At 45.1% G+C, this 21948-nt stretch overlaps 1 protein-coding gene across 5 annotated transcripts in view; it reads right to left on the minus strand.

The window, feature by feature from the left end:
* vwa5b2 (von Willebrand factor A domain containing 5B2) overlaps positions 1 to 21948 on the minus strand; it is a 235914-nt gene that overhangs the window by 121784 nt on the left and 92182 nt on the right. For all 5 annotated transcript variants that reach the window (XM_072474096.1, XM_072474098.1, XM_072474099.1 and 2 more), the window contains 2 exons: positions 13591 to 13752; positions 1461 to 1677 (listed from right to left, as the gene is read on the minus strand). In XM_072474096.1, coding sequence (XP_072330197.1) covers positions 1461 to 1677; positions 13591 to 13752 — 379 coding nt within the window. The remainder of the gene's footprint in view (positions 1 to 1460; positions 1678 to 13590; positions 13753 to 21948) is intronic.

The raw sequence follows: 21948 nt of genomic DNA on the forward strand, positions 1-21948 counted from the left end.
CAATGGGAGGGATTTACTGACCACCCCGCCGCGTGTTTTTGGCGCGGGAGGCAGCCCGCCAGCGGGATCTACCGGTCCCTCCCTTGTCAACGGGATTTCCTGTTGACAGCACCCCTCTCTGCCGGGAAACCCGAGAATTTCCCGCTGGTGTGAACAGCCAATAAATCCCGCCCAATGTTTCAATTCCAACCTTACAATGGCTGGAGTCAGTTACTCCGACCACAACTCCATAATGAGTGGTTTGAAATGTCCTTTTATTTCATTGTGGCAGAGGTTATCGTTATGATAGTCTTGCGGTGGTTTCAAATTCATAACCTGGGTAGGAAAATGGATACGATTCTATATCTCCCATGAATTGTAATTACACTGTCCAATATCTGTACACCAAAATGTAAACACATTTAAAAGACATGCCTTTGCTATTTTATTTTAAGTATTGGCCCAAGTGATTTGACAAGATTAATGCCTCCCTTAAAAAGCAGATCAAGCAATTCTTCAATAGTTTAGACAGTTGCGTACTAATTCACAGACTACACTCAATTTTAATTGCCTCCTTCCAATGGAATAGTGACAATGTGGCTTACAATGACATTAGGTCACTTAGCAGCCTGTTCTAGCCACCCTCATCTGGGGTACGGTCATGAGAAAGACAGCCAGAGCACCCACGTGTTTCAGGCAAGAAACCTCTTGGAATATGCAAATTTGTGCCCCATTTTGGACAATAAGGGCAATTTAGCATTGCTAATCCACCTAACCTGCACATCATTGGACTATAGGATTATGTTTTTTTAAAATAATTTATGAAATATGGGAGTCGCTAGCTCGGCCAGTGTCTATTGCCCTGATTGTCCTTGAGAAAGTAGTGGACTTCTTGAATCACTATAATCCATGTGTTGTAGGAACACCGCCCAGTACTGTTTGTGTTAGGGTTGCAGGATTTTACCCAGGGTCCTTGAAGGGTCCAGATGGCAAATCCAAGGTACCAATGGGCAAAGTGGACTTTTAGAGTGTGGGGGGAGGGGGGATTTTATCTCTCCCTATAATGAGTGGGAAATGAGCAGTTAAAATAGAGCATCTCTACATCCATTCCGATTCCCCATTATAGCCTTGGCTAAATTTATCTCCCACCAGATGTGCATGGGACTACACGGACACTTTTACCCACTTCCAAGCAAAACATCAGCCACAGCAAAGCCATAAAGCTATTCTAAATAAAGTAGATCAGCTGTCTTAAGCCACCCCCACCTTGCCCCCACCCTCAAGCGACAGTAAGACCCTATACTTTTTTGTTGTTAGCAGCCTATCCTTGATGCCAGTGAGTGACCGCCACACTGCCCAAACTTTATCTCTTAACAGGTTTTTGAGAATCGGCTAGCCGATTTAGCAACACCAGATTCCACAGACTAATTTAAAAGTTGGCCATAAAACTTCACATGAGGCAGAAACCGATGAACACTTACTCTTGTTCGTCTCTTCTTGTTGACTCAATCTTCTCCTCACTGCTGCTTACCAGAGGCATTAACACAGATGAGAACACCACTTGCATGGTGCCATTTTGTTGTGTCTGAGGTTCCAAAGTGGTGCTGAGAAATATCGTCATGGTTTCCAGAGAACCAATCAGCCCAGTACTAACAATGAAGGTTGTCCTATCCATGTCTTCATCCAATATCAGATGACCTGTGTAATAATATGGTGAAGACTCAAATTTAGGATGTTTATTCATTTCCAAGGCTGTAGAAAGAGAAACTGGGCATTGTCACTGCGAATGGCCTCCCAAAATATTTAGATCAATGGACTTGAACAATCATTTTTTGGCAGAAAGGGGAGAAAAGGTAAATTGTGCACTCACAAACATAGAACTGGAATTCCTACAGTGTAGAAGGAGGCCATTTGGTAATTGAGTCAGTACCAACCCTCTGAAAGAGGGTCTAACCCTAACCAGACCCACTCTCCTATACCTGTAATCCCATATAACCTGCAGCCTATTTAGGGACTATTTAGCATTGTCAATCCACCTAACCTGCACATCTTTGTACTGTGGGTACGATCGGGCCGGGGACCCCCCATAGTGCATTGGGATTTGAGGGGGGGGTCGCTTCACGGGTCTTGGAGATCGGGTTACCATTTTTAAATGGCGTCCCGATCTCTCACTACGCTACGCAGTTCCGGCGCGCGTAGCACCTCAGTGAAAAAAATGGGGCTTTATGCGGCCTTGGCTGCGCATTCCCCATTTATGCCCCTTATGAAACGTGAGTCGCGTTTTATAGCATTGTATTTCTCGGCACAGCGAGCAGTGGGAAACACGTGGCTAAGCGCGCTCGCTATGGGACTTTGTTCCCATTTAGTTAAATCATGTCCATTGTCTAAAATATAGAAGCAGATCTTTCAGGCTGAAGGAAAAACAGAAAATGCTGGATAAACTCAGCAGGTCTCTGTGGAGAGAGAAACAGAATTGACGGGGGCATTTTCCCGGCCACATCGCACCCGGCATAAATCCCGCTATGTCGGGAAAATTTGGAGCGAGGCCAAAAACAGATGCGAGCTGGGCACAACAAGTTTGCGATTTTCAATGGTCCTCCCACTGGCATGAACCATAGCTCACCCACAAAGGGTGAGAAGCTCATTAAATGCATTTTGTAATAACCTGCACAGGACTCATCCACCTGGGGATGATTGTTCCCCGTGTTCAATTGGACTGAGTTAACCCAGCACTAGCATAAAAGGAAGGCAGCTGTAGAGACAGCTAAAAGGAATGAGGACCCGGTGAAAGGGAACTGGGCCCTGTGTATGTATGATGCTGTTGCTGAAATAAAGGACTTTTAAGAAGCTCGTTGGACTCCCCTGGCTTTATCACACATTTCAATGAATTTCAATCTCATTAACAAAATTGAAATCAGATGTTCCGGCCTCACTGAATCTTCCCACCCACCAGTAGGATAATCAGCCGGGGACCAATTACTACTGTTCCTTAATAGCGTGGACAGACGCGATGGACTCCAAGAGGGTGGAAGGAGGTGAGTACCCCTGTCCTCCTACCTCCAGGGTGCACAAGGGAACAGCAGCCACTGGCCAAATCTCATGGGGGGTCCTTCAAGGGAACTGCGGATTGTGGGGATCCCCAGAGATTTTCCGATGAGATCCTCCCACACATTACCATTTTGTTTTTGAATAGGGGTGTGTTTTACAGCGGCATTGTAAGAGGAGAGGCATAAGCATATCGAGAAGCCCGGCTTCACAGAGATCAGGGCACCATTTTTAAAGGGCACCATTTTTAAAGGGCTCCACTATCTCAAACTAAAGGTAAAGACCTCTTCCTCCATGGACATCAGAAACTCTCCCTCATCGATGATCACTGGTATCAATCCTGTGTCCCCCAAAAATGATAAAAAGTACAAAGGGATAAAAGAAGGCAACAGTGAAAACACAGAGGCCTTTGAAACCAAGGGTAATTAAATGCTTCTCCAAGAGACACACTGCAGCATGGCTCTGTCCTGTGAGTGGACTTTAGGGCAGGCAGGCAGCATCTATGCTTTGCCCTGATATGGGGTGTTAAACATGAAAGGAAGCAGGCCTCAAAGCTTCACATGACCGCCATCCCGGATGAGACCCCTGATCTGACCCCGTCCAGCCCAGCCCGATCCCCACAGTTTTCTGACTGAACCTAACACTTCACCATTTCTGGAGACAATTCGGCCCAATGTTTCAAGACAGTATGACTTATTCAGGAGTGAAATTAGGAAGGACCTCTTCACGCAATAGTCTGTAACTCTCTTCAAACAAACTGATGCTAGATCAATTATTAATTTTGAATCTGAAATTGATTGATTTATGTTAATCAAAGGTTTTAAGGGATATGGGACAAAGTCACGGAATACAATGTTAAGTGTCAGATCAACAGTGATCTCACTGAATCGTGGAACAGGCTTGAAAGGCTAAACAGACTGCTCCTGTCCCTATGCTCCTGTGACAATTATAAAACCAGTCCCTGGAGGGAATAACATTTCCTTAGAACATAAAAAAGGTGATTGTTGTGGGAAATGGAAATAGCACATCGTGATAACTGCGGTGTTCTTTAGCAATGAAAGCATATTGTAGATGTAGCTCTCATCCCTCTCCCATATTTGTAGCTGATACTGGCACTGGGTTAAAACAAAGGGCGGAATACTCCATCCTGGGACTAAGTCCTGTGGCAGGGGGCGGGACCATGAATTGTTTCACACTGCAGAAGCTGGTGGGAAAACATGCCAAATCTTCCAGCCCCGACCTCATTAATTATGCAACGGGGAATTTTGTGCCATATTTGCCATATTCCGCGGCACGTAGTCCACCATTCTTTCCGGGTGTCAGCTTGTAAAGGCGCCCAATTACTCATCCACTATTGTAAAAAGGTGGAACTCCGGGTGCACTTTGTTGCCAGAAGGTGGACCTCCTGAGAAAGAAGATGAATCTCCAGGGACTTTCTAAACATGGACCCTCTCCTGGACACCGAACCTGGAAGGTCCACCTGCAAATACCCTTCAGACACACTGCTATGGTGTTCTGGGGTCCAGGACTGTCGCCAGCCTCCATCCTGAGCTCTGGTGGCAGCCCCAGTCACTGTTCATATGAGTAATAATAATAATCTCTATTAGTATCACAAGTAGGCTTTCATTAACATTGCAATAAAGTTACTGTGAAAATCCCCTAGTCGCCGCACTCCGGCGCCACACTTGTGGGAGGAAACTGGAGCCCGGAGGAAACCCACGCAGACACGGAAAGAATGTGCAAACTCCACACAGACAGTAATCCAAGCCAGGAATCGATCCCGGGTCCCTGGCACTGTGAACCATCAGTGCTAACCACTGTTGTTCCAGACCTGTTTCGCACCATCGTGTCTTCCTGCTGGATGATTGGGCCTTCGTCAGCACCTCATTGGCAGCATGCATATGATTTTCATGCCGGCCTCCAGCGGGTTTCCTGGTCGGTCATGGTGGGCGCCAACGGAAGATCCCGTGGAATATTCTCACTGGTGTAAAACCGATTTTGAGCCTCCCACAGAATTATTTTTTCAAACAGTGATGTACTTCAACACAAAGAATACGAAAAGCATATGAAGAGAAAGAGATATTCCCAAATGAGGCAGAACTGAGTTAAAAAAAAAGATTAATTTGAATCAAAAACTCTGCTTGCACCACATTTATAACAGATGTTCACTTTAATAAGAAGGATATGAAGCCAGAAGAAATGTGTGCCATAGATTCAGCAGAATGATGCCAGGGATCGGAAACTATAGTTACATGGAGAGATTCAAGTTTCTGGGACTATAGCATGAGGGCAGAGAAAGCAAAGAGGAGATTTAATGGAACTTATGTACATTTTGAAAGGCTTTCATGGACGTATTAGGGAAAGACCATTTCCTATTTTGGTGTGAAGCCATTGATGATGGGTTAACAGTTCAACAACATCATGAAAAGAGCCACGAAAGAGGTTAAGAGGAATTTCTTTGCACAATGCTTGTTGGAGCTGTCATGCGAGAGTACCTTTAAGAAATGGGTGTTTTTAAATGGATGTGTATATAAATATCTGTAGTGAGAATGCCTTTAAGAAATGGGTGTTTACTACTGCAGTGATGTCAAAGAATGGTGGAGATGGGCTGTCTGTCGGCTTTTTACTTTCCTTTTAGGTTGTTTGCTGCAGGGTGTGTTTTAGTTTCGTTTTCAGAGCTGGGTAGCTGCAGTCACAGCCAGAAGGTATATGAATCTCTCTCTGTAATCTAAAGACTGTAAATCGATCCTGGTGATTTAAAACTAATAACAGTAGTGACTTTAACCTGATGTGCTTCTGGTGAAAGGTGTTTTAAGTCTTATGGATGTTAAAAGGAAAGCTTAAAGGATTACTTAGTGTTGTATTATTTGGGGATTGTATTTGAATTAATGGTTGCTAAGATGTTCACTGTATGTTTTAAGAAGGTTCACTTGAGTTCATAGAATAAACATTGTTTTGCTTTAAAAAATACTTTTCCATTTTGCTGTACCACACCTGTAGAGTGGGCCGTGTGCACCCCATACCACAATCTATTAAAAGTTGTGGGTCAGGTGAACTCCATGATACTTTGGGGTTCTCTAAAACCCTGGCCCATAACAAATTGGGGGCTCGAGGGAGATAAAAGTCTATTTATTGGATTGGCTCAGTGAACTTAAAGACAGTGAGGGTTGAGCATATTGTGGTTGCTTATCAGGTGTGGTATTCTAGTTTAAGTGGGGAGTGTGTTGTGTACAATGGCTCTTTCAGAGGCTCTGAAGTTGTTGGGGGTGGAGACAGTCACGGACAGAGACTAAAAGCAGACTGTTAGATTTGGCAAAAATATTACAATTAACATTACCTGATAAAATGCGAAAAAATGAGGTAATTATGGCGGTGGCTAAGCATTTAAAGTTGCCTTAGATACAGTTTGACTCATTGGAAATGGCAAAAATTCAGTTACAAATTAAACAAATGGAACATGAGAAAGAATTAAAGCAGCTTGAATACGAAAGAGAGGAAAAAGAAAGAGAGAGAGCGGCAAAAGAAAAAGAGCGAGAGCAGCAAAAGAAAGAGAAATTGATAGAGAGGAAAAAGAAAGAGAGAGATGAAAAAGAAAAGGAGAAGAAAGGAGAAAAGAAAGAATAGCCCCAGCAGAACAAAAAGAAAGAGAAAGGGAGATACTGATCAGGGAAAAAGATAAAGAGAGAGAGTTTGAACTTCAGAAAATGGCCATGACACATAACAGTCAGTTAAAATTGGCAGTCGTAAAGGGAAACATATAGTTGGTGGATACTTATGAGGATATTGAGAAAGAGCGTCATAGTCGAAGGCTTGGTGGGAATCTATTTAAATATGTCCAAGCATTGCCAAGATTTGACGAGAAGGAGGTAGAAGTCTTTTTCATTTCATTTGAGAAGGTAGCTAAACAAATGCAATGGCCACAGGACATGTGGGTATTACTGATTCAAACAAAGCTGGTAGGTAGGGCTAGTGAAGTGTTTGCATCACTACCGGAGTAGGTATCTGGGACGTACGAGGAGGTGAAAAAATCCATCTTAGGTGCATATGAACCTTGAACCTGAAGCCTACAGACAAAGGTTTAGAAATTTAAGGAAAGCATTTTGTCAAACATACATGGAGTTTGAAAGGCTCAAACAGAGTAATTTTGATAGGTGGATAAGGGCTTTGAAAATAGACCAAACGTATGAAGCTCCCAGTGAAATTATACTTTTGGAGGAGTTTAAAAATTCAATTCCTGATGTAGTGAGAACTCATGTGGAAGAACAGAGGGTTAAAACTGCGAGGTTAGCAGCAGAAATGGCAGATGATTATGAATTAGTTCATAAATCAAAGCTTGGTTTCCGACATCAGTTTCAGCCTGTCCGGGACAGAAACTGGGGACATGAGAAATACTCAAGTGGTAAAAGTAAAGGTGTTCTGATGGGAGATAATAAGGAGAGTGTATCTCAGATTAAAAATGAAACCCAGGAGGGTGGAAGAGACATGAAAAGTTTCAAATGTTTTCACTGTAATAAACTAGGCCATGTAAAGTCACAGTGTTGGTGGTTGAAGAAAAGCACTGCGAAGGCTGATGTGGTAAAACAGGATAAGACACTGGGGTTTGTTAAAGTGGTAAAGGAAAGCCCAAGTGAAGCGAAGGAGGTGCAAAAGATTGGAGAGTCTGATCAAGAGGTGATTGATAAGAAGGTGCCAGATCTCTTTAAAGAATTTACTTGTGTGGGTAAAGTTTACTCATGTGTATCAGGAGGAGCAGGTAAAGAAGTCACAATTTTAAGAGATACGGGAGCTAGTCAATCTTTAATGGGAAGGGATGAGGAGTTATGCAGTTTGGGAAGAATGTTGCCAGAAAAGGTGGTAATATGTGGAATACAGGGTGAGAGGGGTAGTGTTCCATTATATAAGGTAAGGTTGGAAAGTCCAGTGAAGAGTGGTGAAGTGGTAGTACGAGTAATAGAGAAACTATCTTGTCCAGGAATACAGTTTATCTTGGTGAATGATACAGCTGGATCGCAGGTGGGAGTGATGCCTACTGTGGTTGATAAGCCAGTGGAAAAACAGACAACTGAAGTGTTGAAGGACAAAAACCTGGGATTTTTTTAGGATTGTGTAACAAGGTCGCAAAGTCACAGGTTAAGACAAGAGGAGAAATCAGAGAGTGAAGATGAATTTGAAGTGCAATTATCAGAAACAATTTTTGATCAGATGGTTGAAAAAGAACAAGAACAGGTGGAGGATGAGGCGGATATTTTTAGTTCAGGAAAATTGGCAGAGTTACAACAGAAAAATGTAGAAATAAAACGGATGTATCAGAAAGCATACACGGAAGAGGAATCTGAGTGTATCCCAGAGTGTTATTACTCTAAAAGTAATGTCTTGATGAGAAAATGGAGACCTTTACATATGTAGGCGGATGAAAAATGGGCAGAAGTTCATCAAGTAGTATTGCCAGTAGGGTATAGAAAGGAGGTGTTGCGAGTTGAATTAAAATGAAAATCGCTTCTTGTCACAAGTAGGCTTCAAATGAAGTTACTGTGAAAAGCCCCTAGTCGCCACATTCCGGCGCCTGGTCGGGGAGGCTGGTACGGGAATTGAACCGTGCTGCTGGCCTGCCTTGGTCTGCTTTCAAAGCCAGCGATTTAGCCCTGTGTTAAACCAACCCCTGCAAACAACAGGTACCAGTGGGAGGTCATTTGGGAATAAGGAAAACTCAAGCTAAAATCCAAAAACATTTTTATTGGCCTGGGCTAAATTTTGTCAATCATGTCACACATGTCAAGTGATAGGGAAACCTCAAGCAGTGATAAAACCAGCGCCTTTAATACCCATTCCAGCATTTGAGGAACCTTTTACAAGGGTCCTAATTGATTGCGTAGGACCGCTTCCTAAAACAAAAAGTGGGAATCAATATCTTTTGACGATATTGGATGTGTCTACTAGGTTTCCAGAGGACATTCCAGTATGTAATATTACAGCAAAAAGATTGTGGAGGAATTACTTAAATTCTTTTTTTAAATTTTATTTAGAGTACCCTATTCATTTTTTTTTCCAATTAAGGGGCAATTTAGCGTGGCCAATCCACCTAGCCTGCACATCTTTGGGTGGGGGGGGGGTGAAACCCACGGAAACTCGGGGAGAACGTGCAAACTCCGCACGGACAGTGACCCAGCCGGGATCGAACATGGGACCTCGGCGCCGTGAGGCATCAGGGCTAGCCCATTGTGCCACCGTGCTGCCCTATTACTTAAATTCTTTACTAGATATGGACTACCCACAGAAGTACAATTGGATCAAGGGTCAAATTTTACCTCAAGATTATTCAAAGAAGTTATGGATAACATAGGATTAAAACAATTTAAATCAACTGCGTACCATCTAGAATCGCAGGGAGAGTTAGAAAGGTGGCATCAGACATTAAAGACAATGTTGATGGCTAATTGTCAAGATTATCCAGAGGATTGGGATAAAGGAATTCCATTCGTACTGTTTGCAATTAGGGATGCACCTAATGAGTCAACCAAATTTAGTCCTTTTGAACTAATGTTTGGTCATGAGGTAAGAGGACCACTTAAATTGATTAAGGAAAAATTTGTGAATGAGAAATCAGAAATTACATTATTGGGTTACGTGTCAAATTTTAGGGAAAGATTAAATAAAGCAGGTGAATTGGCTCAACAACATTTAAAAGTTGCACAAAATGTGATGAAACAGGTAGCGGACAAGAAATCCAAAGTTTGTTGTTTTGCCAGTGGAGATAAAGTATAAGTATTGTTACCAGTGGTCGGTGAACCTTTAAAAGCAAGGTTTTGTGGACCTTATCAGATTGAAAGGAAATTAAGTGAGTTGTATTATGTGGTAAAAACTCCAGATAGAAGGAAGAATCACCGAGTGTGTCATGTGAATATGCTTAAAACGTACTTTGAAAGGGAAGGAGAGGAAAAGGAGGTTGTAATGATTCTAACACAAAGTGATGAGCCAAATCCAGATGACTGTGAATTTGACATACCTCAAATTAAATTGGAAAACGAGGATGTTCTTAAAAATTGGGACAAATTGTTGAGCTGCCTTCCAGAGGAAAAGCAAACTGATCTGAAAGAGTTATTGATATCACGTGGGCAAGTTTGTAGAGATAAATTGGGAAGTACTAAAATGGCTATACGTGATGTAGATGTGGGAAATGCTGTTCCAATCAAACAACATCCATACAGACTTAACCCTTTAAAATTGGTACAGATTAACAAAGAGATTGAGAGTATGCTTAAAAATGGCATAATTGAAGTGGGTTGCAGCCAATGGAGCTCACCCATAGTGATGGTACCAAAACCAGACGGTATCCAATGGTTGTGTGTGGACTATAGAAAGGTTAATGCAGTTACAGGAATGGACTGTTATCCTATCCCACGTTTGGAGGATTGCATTGAGAAAGTGGGACAATCAGCTTTTATTTCCAAACTGGAATTACTTAAAGGTTACTGGCAGGTATCATTATCCGAAAGGGCAAAGGAGATTTCAGCTTTTGTGACTCCAGATGGTATATACCAATTCAAAGTTATGCCATTTGGCATGAAAAACGCACTAGCCTCATTTCAATGGTTCACTAACAAAGTCGTTTCAGGATTAGCCAATTGTGCGGCATACATCGACGATCTGGTAATTTTCAGCCAGACATGGAAAGAACATTTAAAACATCTGATGGAGTTATTCGATCTACTTCCGGAGGCGGGTTTGGTGATAAAACTAGCCAAAGTGAATTTGGAAAAGCCCAAGTCACTTTCCTTGGTCATACAATCGAACAGGGTCGAATGGTCACATGGAATGTGAAACCAACAGTTATTGAGGAGTTTTCAATACCCTCAAGGCGAAGCGAAATTATGCGATTTCTTGGCATGAGTGGATTTGAACGAACATTTGTGCAAATGTTTTGTAGCGTGATTGCTCCACTGATGGACTTGCTGAAGAAACGTTGAAAGTTAAGCGGAGCTTAAACAGGCATTTAACTGCCTGAAAGCTGTGATAACCAATGCTCATGTGATCAGATTGAACTAACATATCTGACTTTAAAGAGAAATGCAGAGGCATAGAGAAATGGACGGATTGTGCAGAGACCTTCTTGTTCAAAGAGACTGTCAATCGAGAAAGATTTCAGTTGGAGGAAGAAGAATGAAAAACAAATGGACTAAATTATTGTACCTGTTTGCATGTGTTGTTTTTTTTTAAACAAAAAAATATATTTACTGTATGCATTTCTTAAAGGATAGTGAAAAGGTGAAAAATGAAACCATCTTGAAGTTGATGGTTTTTTTTTTTTTCTTGGGGGGAGGTGTCATGTGAGAGCACCTTTAAGAAATGGGTATTTATAAATGAGTGTGCATATAAATATCTGTAGTGAGAGTACCTTTAAGAAATGGGTGTTTACTACCGCAGTGATGTCAGAGAGTGGGTGGAGCTGCGCTGTCTGTCAGCTTTTTACTTTTATTTTAGGCTGTTTGCTGCAGGGTGTGTTTTAGTTTAGTTTTCAGAGCTAGATAGCTGCAGTCACAGCCAGAAGGTGTATGCATCTCTCTCTGTAATCTAAAGACTGTAAATCGATCCTGGTGATTTAAAACTAATAACAGTAGTGACTTTAACCTGATGTGCTTCTGGTAAAAGGTGTTTTAAGTCTTATGGATGTTAAAAGGAAAGCTTAAAGGATTACTTAGTGTTGTATTCTTTGAGGGTTGTATTTGAATTAATGGTTGCTAAGATGTTCACTGTATGTTTTAAGAAGGTTCACTTGAGTTCATAGAATAAACATTGTTTTGCTTTAAAAAATACTTTTCCATTTCTGCTATACCACACCTGTAGAGTGGGCCGTGTGCTCCCCATGCCACAATCTATTAAAAGTTGTGGGTCAGGTGAACTCCATGATACACTTTGGGGTTCTCTAAACCCTGGCCCATAACAGAGCTTAGAAGGTTTTGTACTTGGGATTTGATGCAGATGGAGATACCTGGCCCTGTAGAAATCCCAGGCCAATGAGGTCAGCTTTGAATTGCTTTAGCAAAGAGCCATCACAGATATATTGGGCCAAATGGCCTCCTTCTTTACCTTCAAAATGTTTGGCTCAAATTACATGATCAAAGCTGGCAGGTAAGAAAGAGTTCAGAAATGTCACTGTTTACAATTAGTACAGATCTGTTCAAATCAGTAAACATTTGACAGCAAGGTAAGTGTAGGTTATTATTCGAACTACCAAAGGGACTATTTTGCTAAAGTACTGATTACTTATGTATTTTAATTTGGAGTGATGTGTTTTCTTTTCAGCCCTGTTTTGTGTCATCGCTGCAACTGATCCATTACTAGATTGTGAAAATGCTTTAAGTGATAATCATATTCAGGCAAGATTCATTGTGCAGGGAAATTTAATAAGCTCAAGCCAGGTCTCTAATAATTTGAGTGGACAATTTTGAACTCTAACCCAATGTAAATGTATTGTTTTGAGATGAGAAAGTAGTTTTGTGCACATGTTTTTAATGTTATTTCCGAGTTCATAGGGACAGTGATAAATCAACACAGATAAATGTGAAGTATTGTGTTTTATCAAGAAAGATAAAGGAGGTTGCATATTACTAAGAATAATCCAAATGGGGTACAGGAGAAAAGGGATCTGGAAGTTCAAATGTGTGAATCACTAAAGGTAGCAACACAGGTTAACAATAGAAAAGCAAACCAAACCAAACCCTCGAGTTTATTTCTACAAGGATTGAATAAAAAAGGAAGGAAGTTCTACCAAACTTTGTCAGATCATACCTGCAATACTACACAAAATTCTGACCACCATATTATAAAGGCATAGATGGTGCAAAAAAGAATTCACAAGAATGACACCAGGAATGCAGGATGATATCTATCAGGAGGGGATGAACAGGCTGGGTATCTCTGGAAGAAAGACGGAGAGGTCATTAGAATTACAAAAGGTTTTGATAGGGTGGATGTAGAGAGAGTGACCAGAATTTCCACGTTAGGAAGAGGGTCAGACTTATTTCTTTCTGAAATTCCCCACACATTCTAAGGGCCTGTTGAAATTCCACTTATGAAGAAGAGTAAAACTGGAGACCCCCTATATAAAACAGTTACCAAATGGAGAATTCAAAAGAAACTTGTTTACCTAAAGCGTGGTGAGAATGTGGAACTCCCTACCACAGGTAATTATATAAATGCACTTAAGGTGAGGCTAGACCAGCCTATGAGGCTGATGAGGAAAGATCGGAAGAGGCTCGAGTGCAACACAAACTCTGGCATAGACTTGGAACAAACGGCCTATTTCTGTGCTGTACATCCTCTGTAAGCTAATGTGTTCTTAGCTTGAAACTCTTACTACTTAGAAACTATACTATATGTAGAGTAAGATTGATTGCATTTGCCTCATACTAGTAACACCCATACATGCATTCAGAACCCTATCATTATCAAAGTGCAAAAGGAAATGCACTGTATTACATAAGTTTACATCAATTGTGGCCCAAGGATTCTTTACAGAGGGCATAACATGAGACTATGATTGGAATGTAACCTATCGCACTGACTTACCATTGTTACATTGTAGAGCTAGGTTGGCACGGCTACAACAGTCAAAGCAGCAGTCTTCCGCTCTTCCCCGAGTCTTTATCTGAATCGTTACTGATCTTCCTGCCGTTGAAGCTTCAAATGCAACCACCGTCTCGGATTCCTCCAACAGGTAAACAAACATACCTAGAAAAGGGGCTAACCTTTTAAAAATTCTAACTTGTGCAAGAAGAATTGTATTCATGGAATAAAGGTTCATGGATGAACTTTAACAGCACAAAGCAATATTTTGACCGTCAGAAAATTTTGTTCCTTGCACACAGATGGACGGGGGGTTATCACAGAGGGAAAGCTCGAGACCATTCATGTCAGTCTCTGAGATCACAAGTGAAAGGCATGAAGCAAACATGGAAAAAACAACAAAATGGAACCATTTGACAGGAGGCAAAGGTCTTTGAAAAAAGTGCTCCTGCAAATGCTTTCAAAGCTAATGCGGTTATTTCCCAGTGGCTTTGTGGGATTTACATTTAATTATATTGGAACCATTGATTTATGGTCACATTCCAAGCAGTGCTGCCTGGACTGCACCCATCAATGCTTTCCAATGCAGAATCTGTGGGAAATTTGAGAGGTCATAGGGAAGGGCATGGGGCCCAGTAGGTATCAGTGCCCTATGTGTCAATCTTCAGCACCTACCTCCTCCGTATGACCAGAGAATCCAGTACCTGCCTGTCATGGAACTCAGTGTAAGGAGATTGGTCACATTTCTTTGAAAACAAGGCTTCAATGGTCTAAGACAGAAAATGTCTTGCATTTCTGTAGTGTATATCTGACACACCTCTCGTCCTGGGCTGGATTCTCAGATCCTGAGGCTAAGTGTTGACGCCATCGGAAATGCCTACGCGTTTCCCGACGGCGTCAACAAGGCCTCAGGATCAGCAATTCTGGCCCCTACAGGGGGCCAGCACAGCACTGGAGAGACCCTCGCCGCTCCAGCTGCTGATCTGGCGTCAACTGGGTGCCACGGGGTCCGCGCATGTGCAGTGACACCGCGCCAACACGCATATGCGCAGTAGCACCGGCGCCAACGCGCGCATGCGCAGTGGCACCGGCGCCAACGCACGCATGCGCAGTGGCTACCTTCTCTGCGCCGGCCCCAACGCAACATCGCGCAGGGCTACAGGGGCCGGCGTGGAAGAGAGGCTCCAGCCCGAGAGACCGGTCCGCCGACCGGTGAACCCCATCACGGGCCAGACCACAACGGAGGCCGCCCCTGGGGTCAGACAGCCCCCCACAGGCCACCCCAGACCCTTCAACACCGAGGTCCCGCCAGCTAAGAGCAGGTTAGAACGCCGCCGGTGGGACTCGGGTTTTTTGTTACGGCCACTTGGCCCATCCTGTGCCGGGAATCGCCGGTGGGGGGGGGGCCCGTAGAGTGGCCCCCAGCTGGCACTATTGGCTCCAGAATCGCATTGGGGTGTCGGAGCGGCATGGCGCGATTCGCGGCAGTCGTGGCGATTCTCCGGCCCCGCCCGGGCTGAGAGAATCCCGCCCCCTGTTCCAGCCTCTGTTGTTGCACCAGGGCCCTTCTGAGCTGGAGAGGCAGAAACTCTTGAGTGTAAGGAGCTCCTTCAAGGCGGGCAGGGTTTGAAGGAACTACGTCCCTCCTGTTTGCTAATTATTTTTACCAGATACTTTGATAAGGTGGGAGTCTAACCAAAATTTAGTGAGGAAATTCGGGACCATTTGGTGAACCTATTTGTGGCAAGACTTATTATAATTCAGTATTCCGAATCAAAACAAACAATAGGGGAAAACAGTTACAAAAAATAACGACCTCAGAGGGGGAAATGAAAAAATGTCAGGTAAAAATGAATGGCATTTATAGCTAAAGGAATAGATTTTAAAGGTAAGGAAGTGTTGTTGCAACTATACTAGGCATTGGTGAGACCGCACCTGGAGCATTGTCCACAGTTTTGGTCCCCTAATTTGAAGAAAGATGTAGTGGCACTGGAGGCAGAGGAGGTTCATTCGGTTAATTCCAGAGATGAGGGATTTGTCTTATGAAGAGAGATTGAACCTTTTAAGCCTTTTTCTCTGGAGTTTAGAAGAATGAGGGGAGACCAAATTGAGGTGTACAAGATGCTGAAAGGTATGGATAAAGTAGACGTGGAGCTGATGCTTCCTCTTGTGCGGCCCTCTGGAACAAGAGGTCATAGTCTTAGAATAAGAGGTAGCAAATTTAAAACAGAGATGAGGAGAAACTACTTCTCCCAAAGAGTTGTGGATCTATGGAATTTGCTACCCCAGAGTGCGGTGGATGCTCGGACAGTGAGTAAATTTAAGGAGGAGTTAGACAGATTTTCAATTGGTAATGGGTTGAAGGGTAATGGAGAACGGACAAGACAGTGGAGTTAAGGCCAGGATGTGATCAGCCATGATCGAATGGCAGAGCAAATTCAATGGGCAAAAGGCATAATTCTACTTCTATATCTTATGAACTAATGAAGCGTAGAGGCTGCAGACAGGTGACTCTCATTTATTTTATTCCTAGCAGACCTCCCCCATGGTATTCCTCACAGTAAATTTGAGAATAGACAGGAATACTATATTTGTAGCACTGTAAAATGCATTATTTTATCATCTGAATGTTTGTGTCATGATAGAAATCGAATGTCTAATAGGAATAAAGGGGTAGGGAACTTCTGAAGGTGGCATATAGGTGGAGGTCGCACGTTAGGTGACTCCTGTTTCTGATTTTTGGACTTTTATGTCCAGTTTCAGGGTTAGTTTGTGGATGAGTTAGTGTGGGAGTCATAAGGAAGTCGAGGAATGTTGAAGCCCCAGAGGAAAGGTGCTGGAAAGAAGGGGGCGAGCGGAAGTCTGCCAGGAGGTGCGGTTGTGAGTCCTGTGGGAAGAAAGGTGGCGGGGGCTGGGACCTTGGGTGGGGCAGCTCCCCTCACGGTGTGAACTCTATCGAGGTGATGGCTGTGGAGTTTGAAAGATTGTTTGCAAAGCATATGGAGTTGCTTCGGAGGGAGATGATAGCTTTGCTGAAAGAATGGGTGGGGCAGGCGATTGCCCCGGTAAAGGCGGCAGTGATGAAAATGTCAGTTGAGGTGTGGGAGCAAGGAGAGAAGTTGAAGGGGGTGGAGGAGACATTGTCACAATACAGTGACCAGTTCACTTCGATGGGTGAGGAGTTGCAGAGGGTGGAAGAGATCAACAAAGAGCTGAGAGCCAAGGTGGAGGACCTGCAGAACAGGTCGAGGAGGCAAAACTTGAGAATCGTGGACCTGTCCGAGTGGGTAGAGAGCTCAAGGGGGTAAGAGGCCCGAGGCTGATCGAGTACTTTGCGAAGATGTTTGCTGAGTTGATGGGGTAGGGGGACGAACCTCCCAATGCAAGTTGGACAGGGCACATTGGTTGCCCAGGCCGAAGCCTAAAGAGAATGAACCACCAAGGGTGGTTATAGTCTGCTTCCACAGCTATCACGTGAAGGAGAAGGTTTTGAGCTGAGCGAAGCAGCGACGAGATGTGAAGGGGAAGGCGTTGGCATACGCATGTAGCAAGATATGACGGCGGAGATGGCGAGAAGGTGGGCGGACATTGGATGGGTGAAGGCAGCATTGTACAGCAGTGGAGTGAGATTTGGAGTGGTCTACCCAGCAAAGCTGAGAGCGACTCATGAATCAAAGGACTTTTGTTTTGAGATGGTGGAGGCTTTCGTTAAGGCTGAAGGAGTGAGACTGAGATGAGAGTTGGGATTTGGACTTGGTTTGTGAGGACCTACTGAGGGGGGGGAGGGAAGGAGGGGGTTCTGGCAGGGGTCACCACACTAGCAAACGTAGGTCAACATAGTGAACTGGAGTGGTGAGGGGCAGCGGTTATTGGAGCCTGGTCGAGCAGGTTTCGATGGACCTGGGAGGTGTAGATGGTGGGGGGAGGGGATCAATACTGGGTGAGGTGTTTGCAAGAGGAAGTGGATGGGGAGGATTCTGGGAAGGGGGAGGGCATCGGCGATAACAAAAGAATGGGATGGGCCTGGCTGGATGGGCAGGGTCTGGGGTAATGGTGATGGCGGATAGGGGGGGTGAGACTCCTGGTCAGAATGGTGAAGTGGAACGTGAAGGGGTTAGGGGTACCGGTGAAGAGAGCTAGAGGTTTTGCATACTGGAAGGGTTTAAAAGCTGATGTGGCGATGCTGCAGGAGATCCATTTGAGGTGAAGGATCAGGTAAGGCTAAGGAAGGGATGGAAGAGTAAGCTGTTCCAATCTGGGTTTGATAGTACGGCAAAAGGGTGAGGTTTCAGGTGGAGAAGGTGGTGCCAGCTAAGGGGGCAGGTATGTGACCCAGTCGAGGGAGGGGAGGGTAGGGGGTGCAAAGGCCTTTGGCTTATGAGGGAGATGGAGAAAGTGGGCCCATGGAGATTTTTACACCCAAGGGATCGGGGTATTCGTTTTTCTCCCTGTTGCACAAGATGTTTTCAAGGATTGACTTTATTGTGGTGGGAAAGGTGTTGTTGGCCGAAGTTAGGAGGTTGGAGTACTCGGCAATTGTGATCTCACATCATGCTCTGCATTGGATGGATGAGGTATTGGAGAGGGGGCTGGTAGCCCAGAATTCGGGGTGGAGGATGGATGCGGTATTGGAGAGGGGTGGGGGTGGGGGGGGGTAGCCCAGAATTCAGGGTGGAGGATGGGTGTGGGGTTATTGGCGAATCACAGCATTTGTGACAAAATAGTGAAGGCGATTTGAGGAGTTTCATTATACAGTGTGTAAGTTGAGAAGGGCAAGGTGGCCTGTTTATCAGTATGGGGAGAAAACAAGTTGCCTGTTGGCAGGTCAGCTCTGTGGGGAGGTTGAGGTGAGGGCGATAGTTGGGTGCGGGACTGGTGGCTCCAGAACAGATTAAAAAGGTGTACAAAGAGTTCCATTGGGACCTGTATAGGTCGTAGCCACCGGAGGGGGAGCGGGAGATGAGGGAGTTTCTGGGTGGTCTTGAGAGCCCGAGGCTGGGGGTGGCGGATAAGGCAGGGTTAGAGGAGCCAATGGGGCTGGAGGAGGGGATGGTGGGAATTGGGAGGATGCAGGCAGGGAAAGTGGTGGGTTCTGACGGTCTCCTGGACGAATTTTATAAAAGATTTAAGGATAGGCTGGTGCCATTGATGGTGGGAATGTTTGAGGACAGGATGGACAGGGTGGCTTGCCGCAAACGAAGGGACAAGCCTCTATCCCATTGTTGGCCAAGAAGGATAATGATTTGGTGGATTGTGGGTCATATAGGCCACTATCTCTGCTGAATGTAGATGGCAAGGTATGGCGTTAAGTTTGGAGGGGTGCCTTCCGCAGATGATTGGTGAGGATCAGACGGGGTTTGTAAAGGGAAGACAGGTGTCCTCGAATGTGAGGAGACTGTTGAATGTGGTGCTTTCTCCGACAGAGGGAAAGGAGACTGAGGTGGTGCTGACATTGGTTGCGGAGAATGCGTTTGGTCGGGTGGAGTGGAGTTATTTGATGGCAATATTGGAGAAATTTGGGATTGGGTCGAAGTTTGTGGCATGGGTGCAGCTGTTATGTGAGGAGTCGATGGCGAGCGTGCGCACAAATAGTATAAATTCAGGGTGTTTTGCATTGCACCGGGGTACGGGGCAGGGATGTTCCATGTCCCCCCTTCTATTTGTATTGGTTATAGAGCCCTTGGCCAACGTGCTGAGGAGCTCGGGGTTGTGGAAGGGGATAGTGAGGGGAGGGGGTGGGGGACGGTGCGGTGGATCATAGGTTGTCCTTATATGCGGATGAATTGTATATTTTGGAGCCGAGCTTTTCGGTGGGGAGTATGATGGGGTTGCTTCAGAGATTTGGGATGTTTTCAGGGTACAAATTGAATTTTGGGAAAAGTGAGTACTTTAGGGTCTCCATTCAGGGAGTGGTGGGGGGGGGGCTGCCATTTTGCCTGGCAATGTCTCATTTTAGGTATTTGGAGGTGCAGGTGGCCCAGGATTGGGCAGGGCTTTGGAAGTTTAATTTCACTAGCTTGGTGGGGAGGGTGGAGGCTAATTTTCTGAGATGGGACAATCTCCCCCTGTCGTTGACGGGTCAGGGTGAGGGAGTAAAGATGAATGTCTTGCCGTGTTCTTAGTTTCAGTGCCTGCCGGACATTTTGCCCAAGATGTTTTTTAGGGGGGGTGGACAGGCTGATCTCCTCGTTTGTTTGGTCAGGGAAGGTGGGTAGGATTAGAAAGGTGATACTGCAGAGAGGAAGGCAGGCGGGGGGTGCTAGGACTGCCAAATTTGATTTATTATTATTGGGCGGCAAATGCAGAAAAGGTTCAGGGATGGAGCAGGGAGGTGGGGGGCTCAGTGGGTGAGGATTGAGGCGTCGCTCCCGATGGCCCCAGTGACGTATTTGGTGAGTCCACTGGTGAAAGCCATGTTGAAGATCTGGAGGCAGTTTAGATTGGGAGCTGGATCAGGGGGAATGCCAATTAGAGGGAATCGTGATTTCAACCATGTGGTGAATGTATTACGGCAACCATTCACCGCTGTATTGCATTGTACTATGTTGTTGCCCTTGTGGGCTCCACCTATGGACCACTGGGGTACGGGGCCACCCAAGACCACATTACATCGCACTGTATCATGTTGGTGCCCTTGTGGGCTCCGCCCCCTTGGGGAGGTATATAGATCTGCTGCCCTGCAGGCGACTCTCAGTGCAGCGCAGTCGCAGGCAGGCACAGTTCTAGCTGATTAAAACCACTGTTCACTTCAACTCTCCGTCTCGTGTGAATTGATGGTCGCATCAAACCGGAGAGGATGGATGCCAGGTTTCGGGAATGGGAAGAGAGGGGGATTAAGAATATGAAGGATCTGTGTCTGGAAGGGCAATTTGCGAGCTTTGAGGAACTGGGCGAGAAATATGGGCTGAAATGGGGTGAAGGTTACAGGTATATGCAGGTGTGGGACTTTGCAAGGAAGGTCTTTCTGACATTCCTGATAGCGCCTGCCTCTTCATTGCTGGAGGCGGTGCTGTCAGCAGGGGGGTTGGAGAGGGGGGGGGGGGGGATCACCTCGGTGATTTACGGGAGGATTTTGGAATCCCCAGAAAGACGGGTCTGGTTGGAGTGGAGGTCAGTTTCTTCACCCTTCCCGCGTGGCGGGAGGGACCTGCGGGAATTTTTGACCCTGGAAAATGTGAAGTTTGCTCGAAGGGGCGTGTGATGGGTTCTAGAATTTTTCGGATTTGTTTAGCATACATTTCGGGGAGTTGGTTACCGTTGACTGTTAAGAGAGGAGGGTGGGGATTCTGGTGGGTTATTGTAAATTTTATAAACATTGAAAATTTGTGGAATTAAAAAAAGGAATAAAGGGGTGGAACTGCTTGGCCTAGCCTCGATTGTCCTTTTAAGCCAAATGTAACTGATATAAATATGCTCGTCCTGAGGTTCATTGTCAAACTGCTTTGTTGCGGTTTGCTGTTGTTGATTAAACATGTCTGAAACAATCAGATTCAACTTGCATTATTTTCAATTGTGATGGATGTGCTTTTATTATTCAAACGGAATATGTCAGCCTTGTGCAAGAAGTAAGACTAAATTTTGCCAACATATAGTTTCTTAGCTGATGGACAAACTCAGAATCCTCCTCCTCCTCCATGTACCATGCCCTCAGAGGGTAATGGTGACCACGGACCTCCATTGGGTTGGAGCCTGATTAAACTTGCCAAAGTACGACAGTGGCCTGTTGTTGCATTATGACTGACCAGTATACCTGCCTGATCCTATTGGCTGCTATTGGGCATACTGAAAGGATTTACAAGCTCACAGTCTACCTGTTTGGCCACATTACAATGCATGATCTGGGCCATTAAGGCCTAAATTTCCATTCTGAGTGTTGGGCCCAGGTGATAAATGTGTGGGGGTCGGGTGATCAGGTGGGGTGGGGTGATCAGTGGGATCGTGGGTTGGGTGTTGAGCGGGTGGGAGTCAGGTGATCAGTGGGTGGGGTCAGGTGATCAGTGGGAGTTGGGGGGTCAGGTGATCAGGCAGTGGGGTGCTCAGTGGACGTTCGGTCAGGTGATCAACAGGTTGGGTTAAGTAATTAGTGTGGGGGTGGGGTTGGGTGATTCGTTGATGTGGGGGGTTGAGTGATCAGTGGGTGGGAGTTGGGTGACAGTGGGGGGTTGAGTGATCAGTGGTGGGGTCGGGTGATCAGTGGGTCAGTGATCAGTGGGAGTGGGAGTAGGTTCCAATGATAGTGGGCATGAGGTCGTATGATCAGTGAGGGGAGGTGGGGCGGTCGGGTGGTCTCTGGGGGAGGTTGTCTTGGGGTGGCATGGCAGTCGGTGGGTAGGTATAGTCGGGTGTTCAGAATGATAGTCA

This window comes from Scyliorhinus torazame, chromosome 14 (assembly GCF_047496885.1).
Source record: "Scyliorhinus torazame isolate Kashiwa2021f chromosome 14, sScyTor2.1, whole genome shotgun sequence".
Lineage (NCBI taxonomy): Eukaryota > Metazoa > Chordata > Chondrichthyes > Carcharhiniformes > Scyliorhinidae > Scyliorhinus > Scyliorhinus torazame.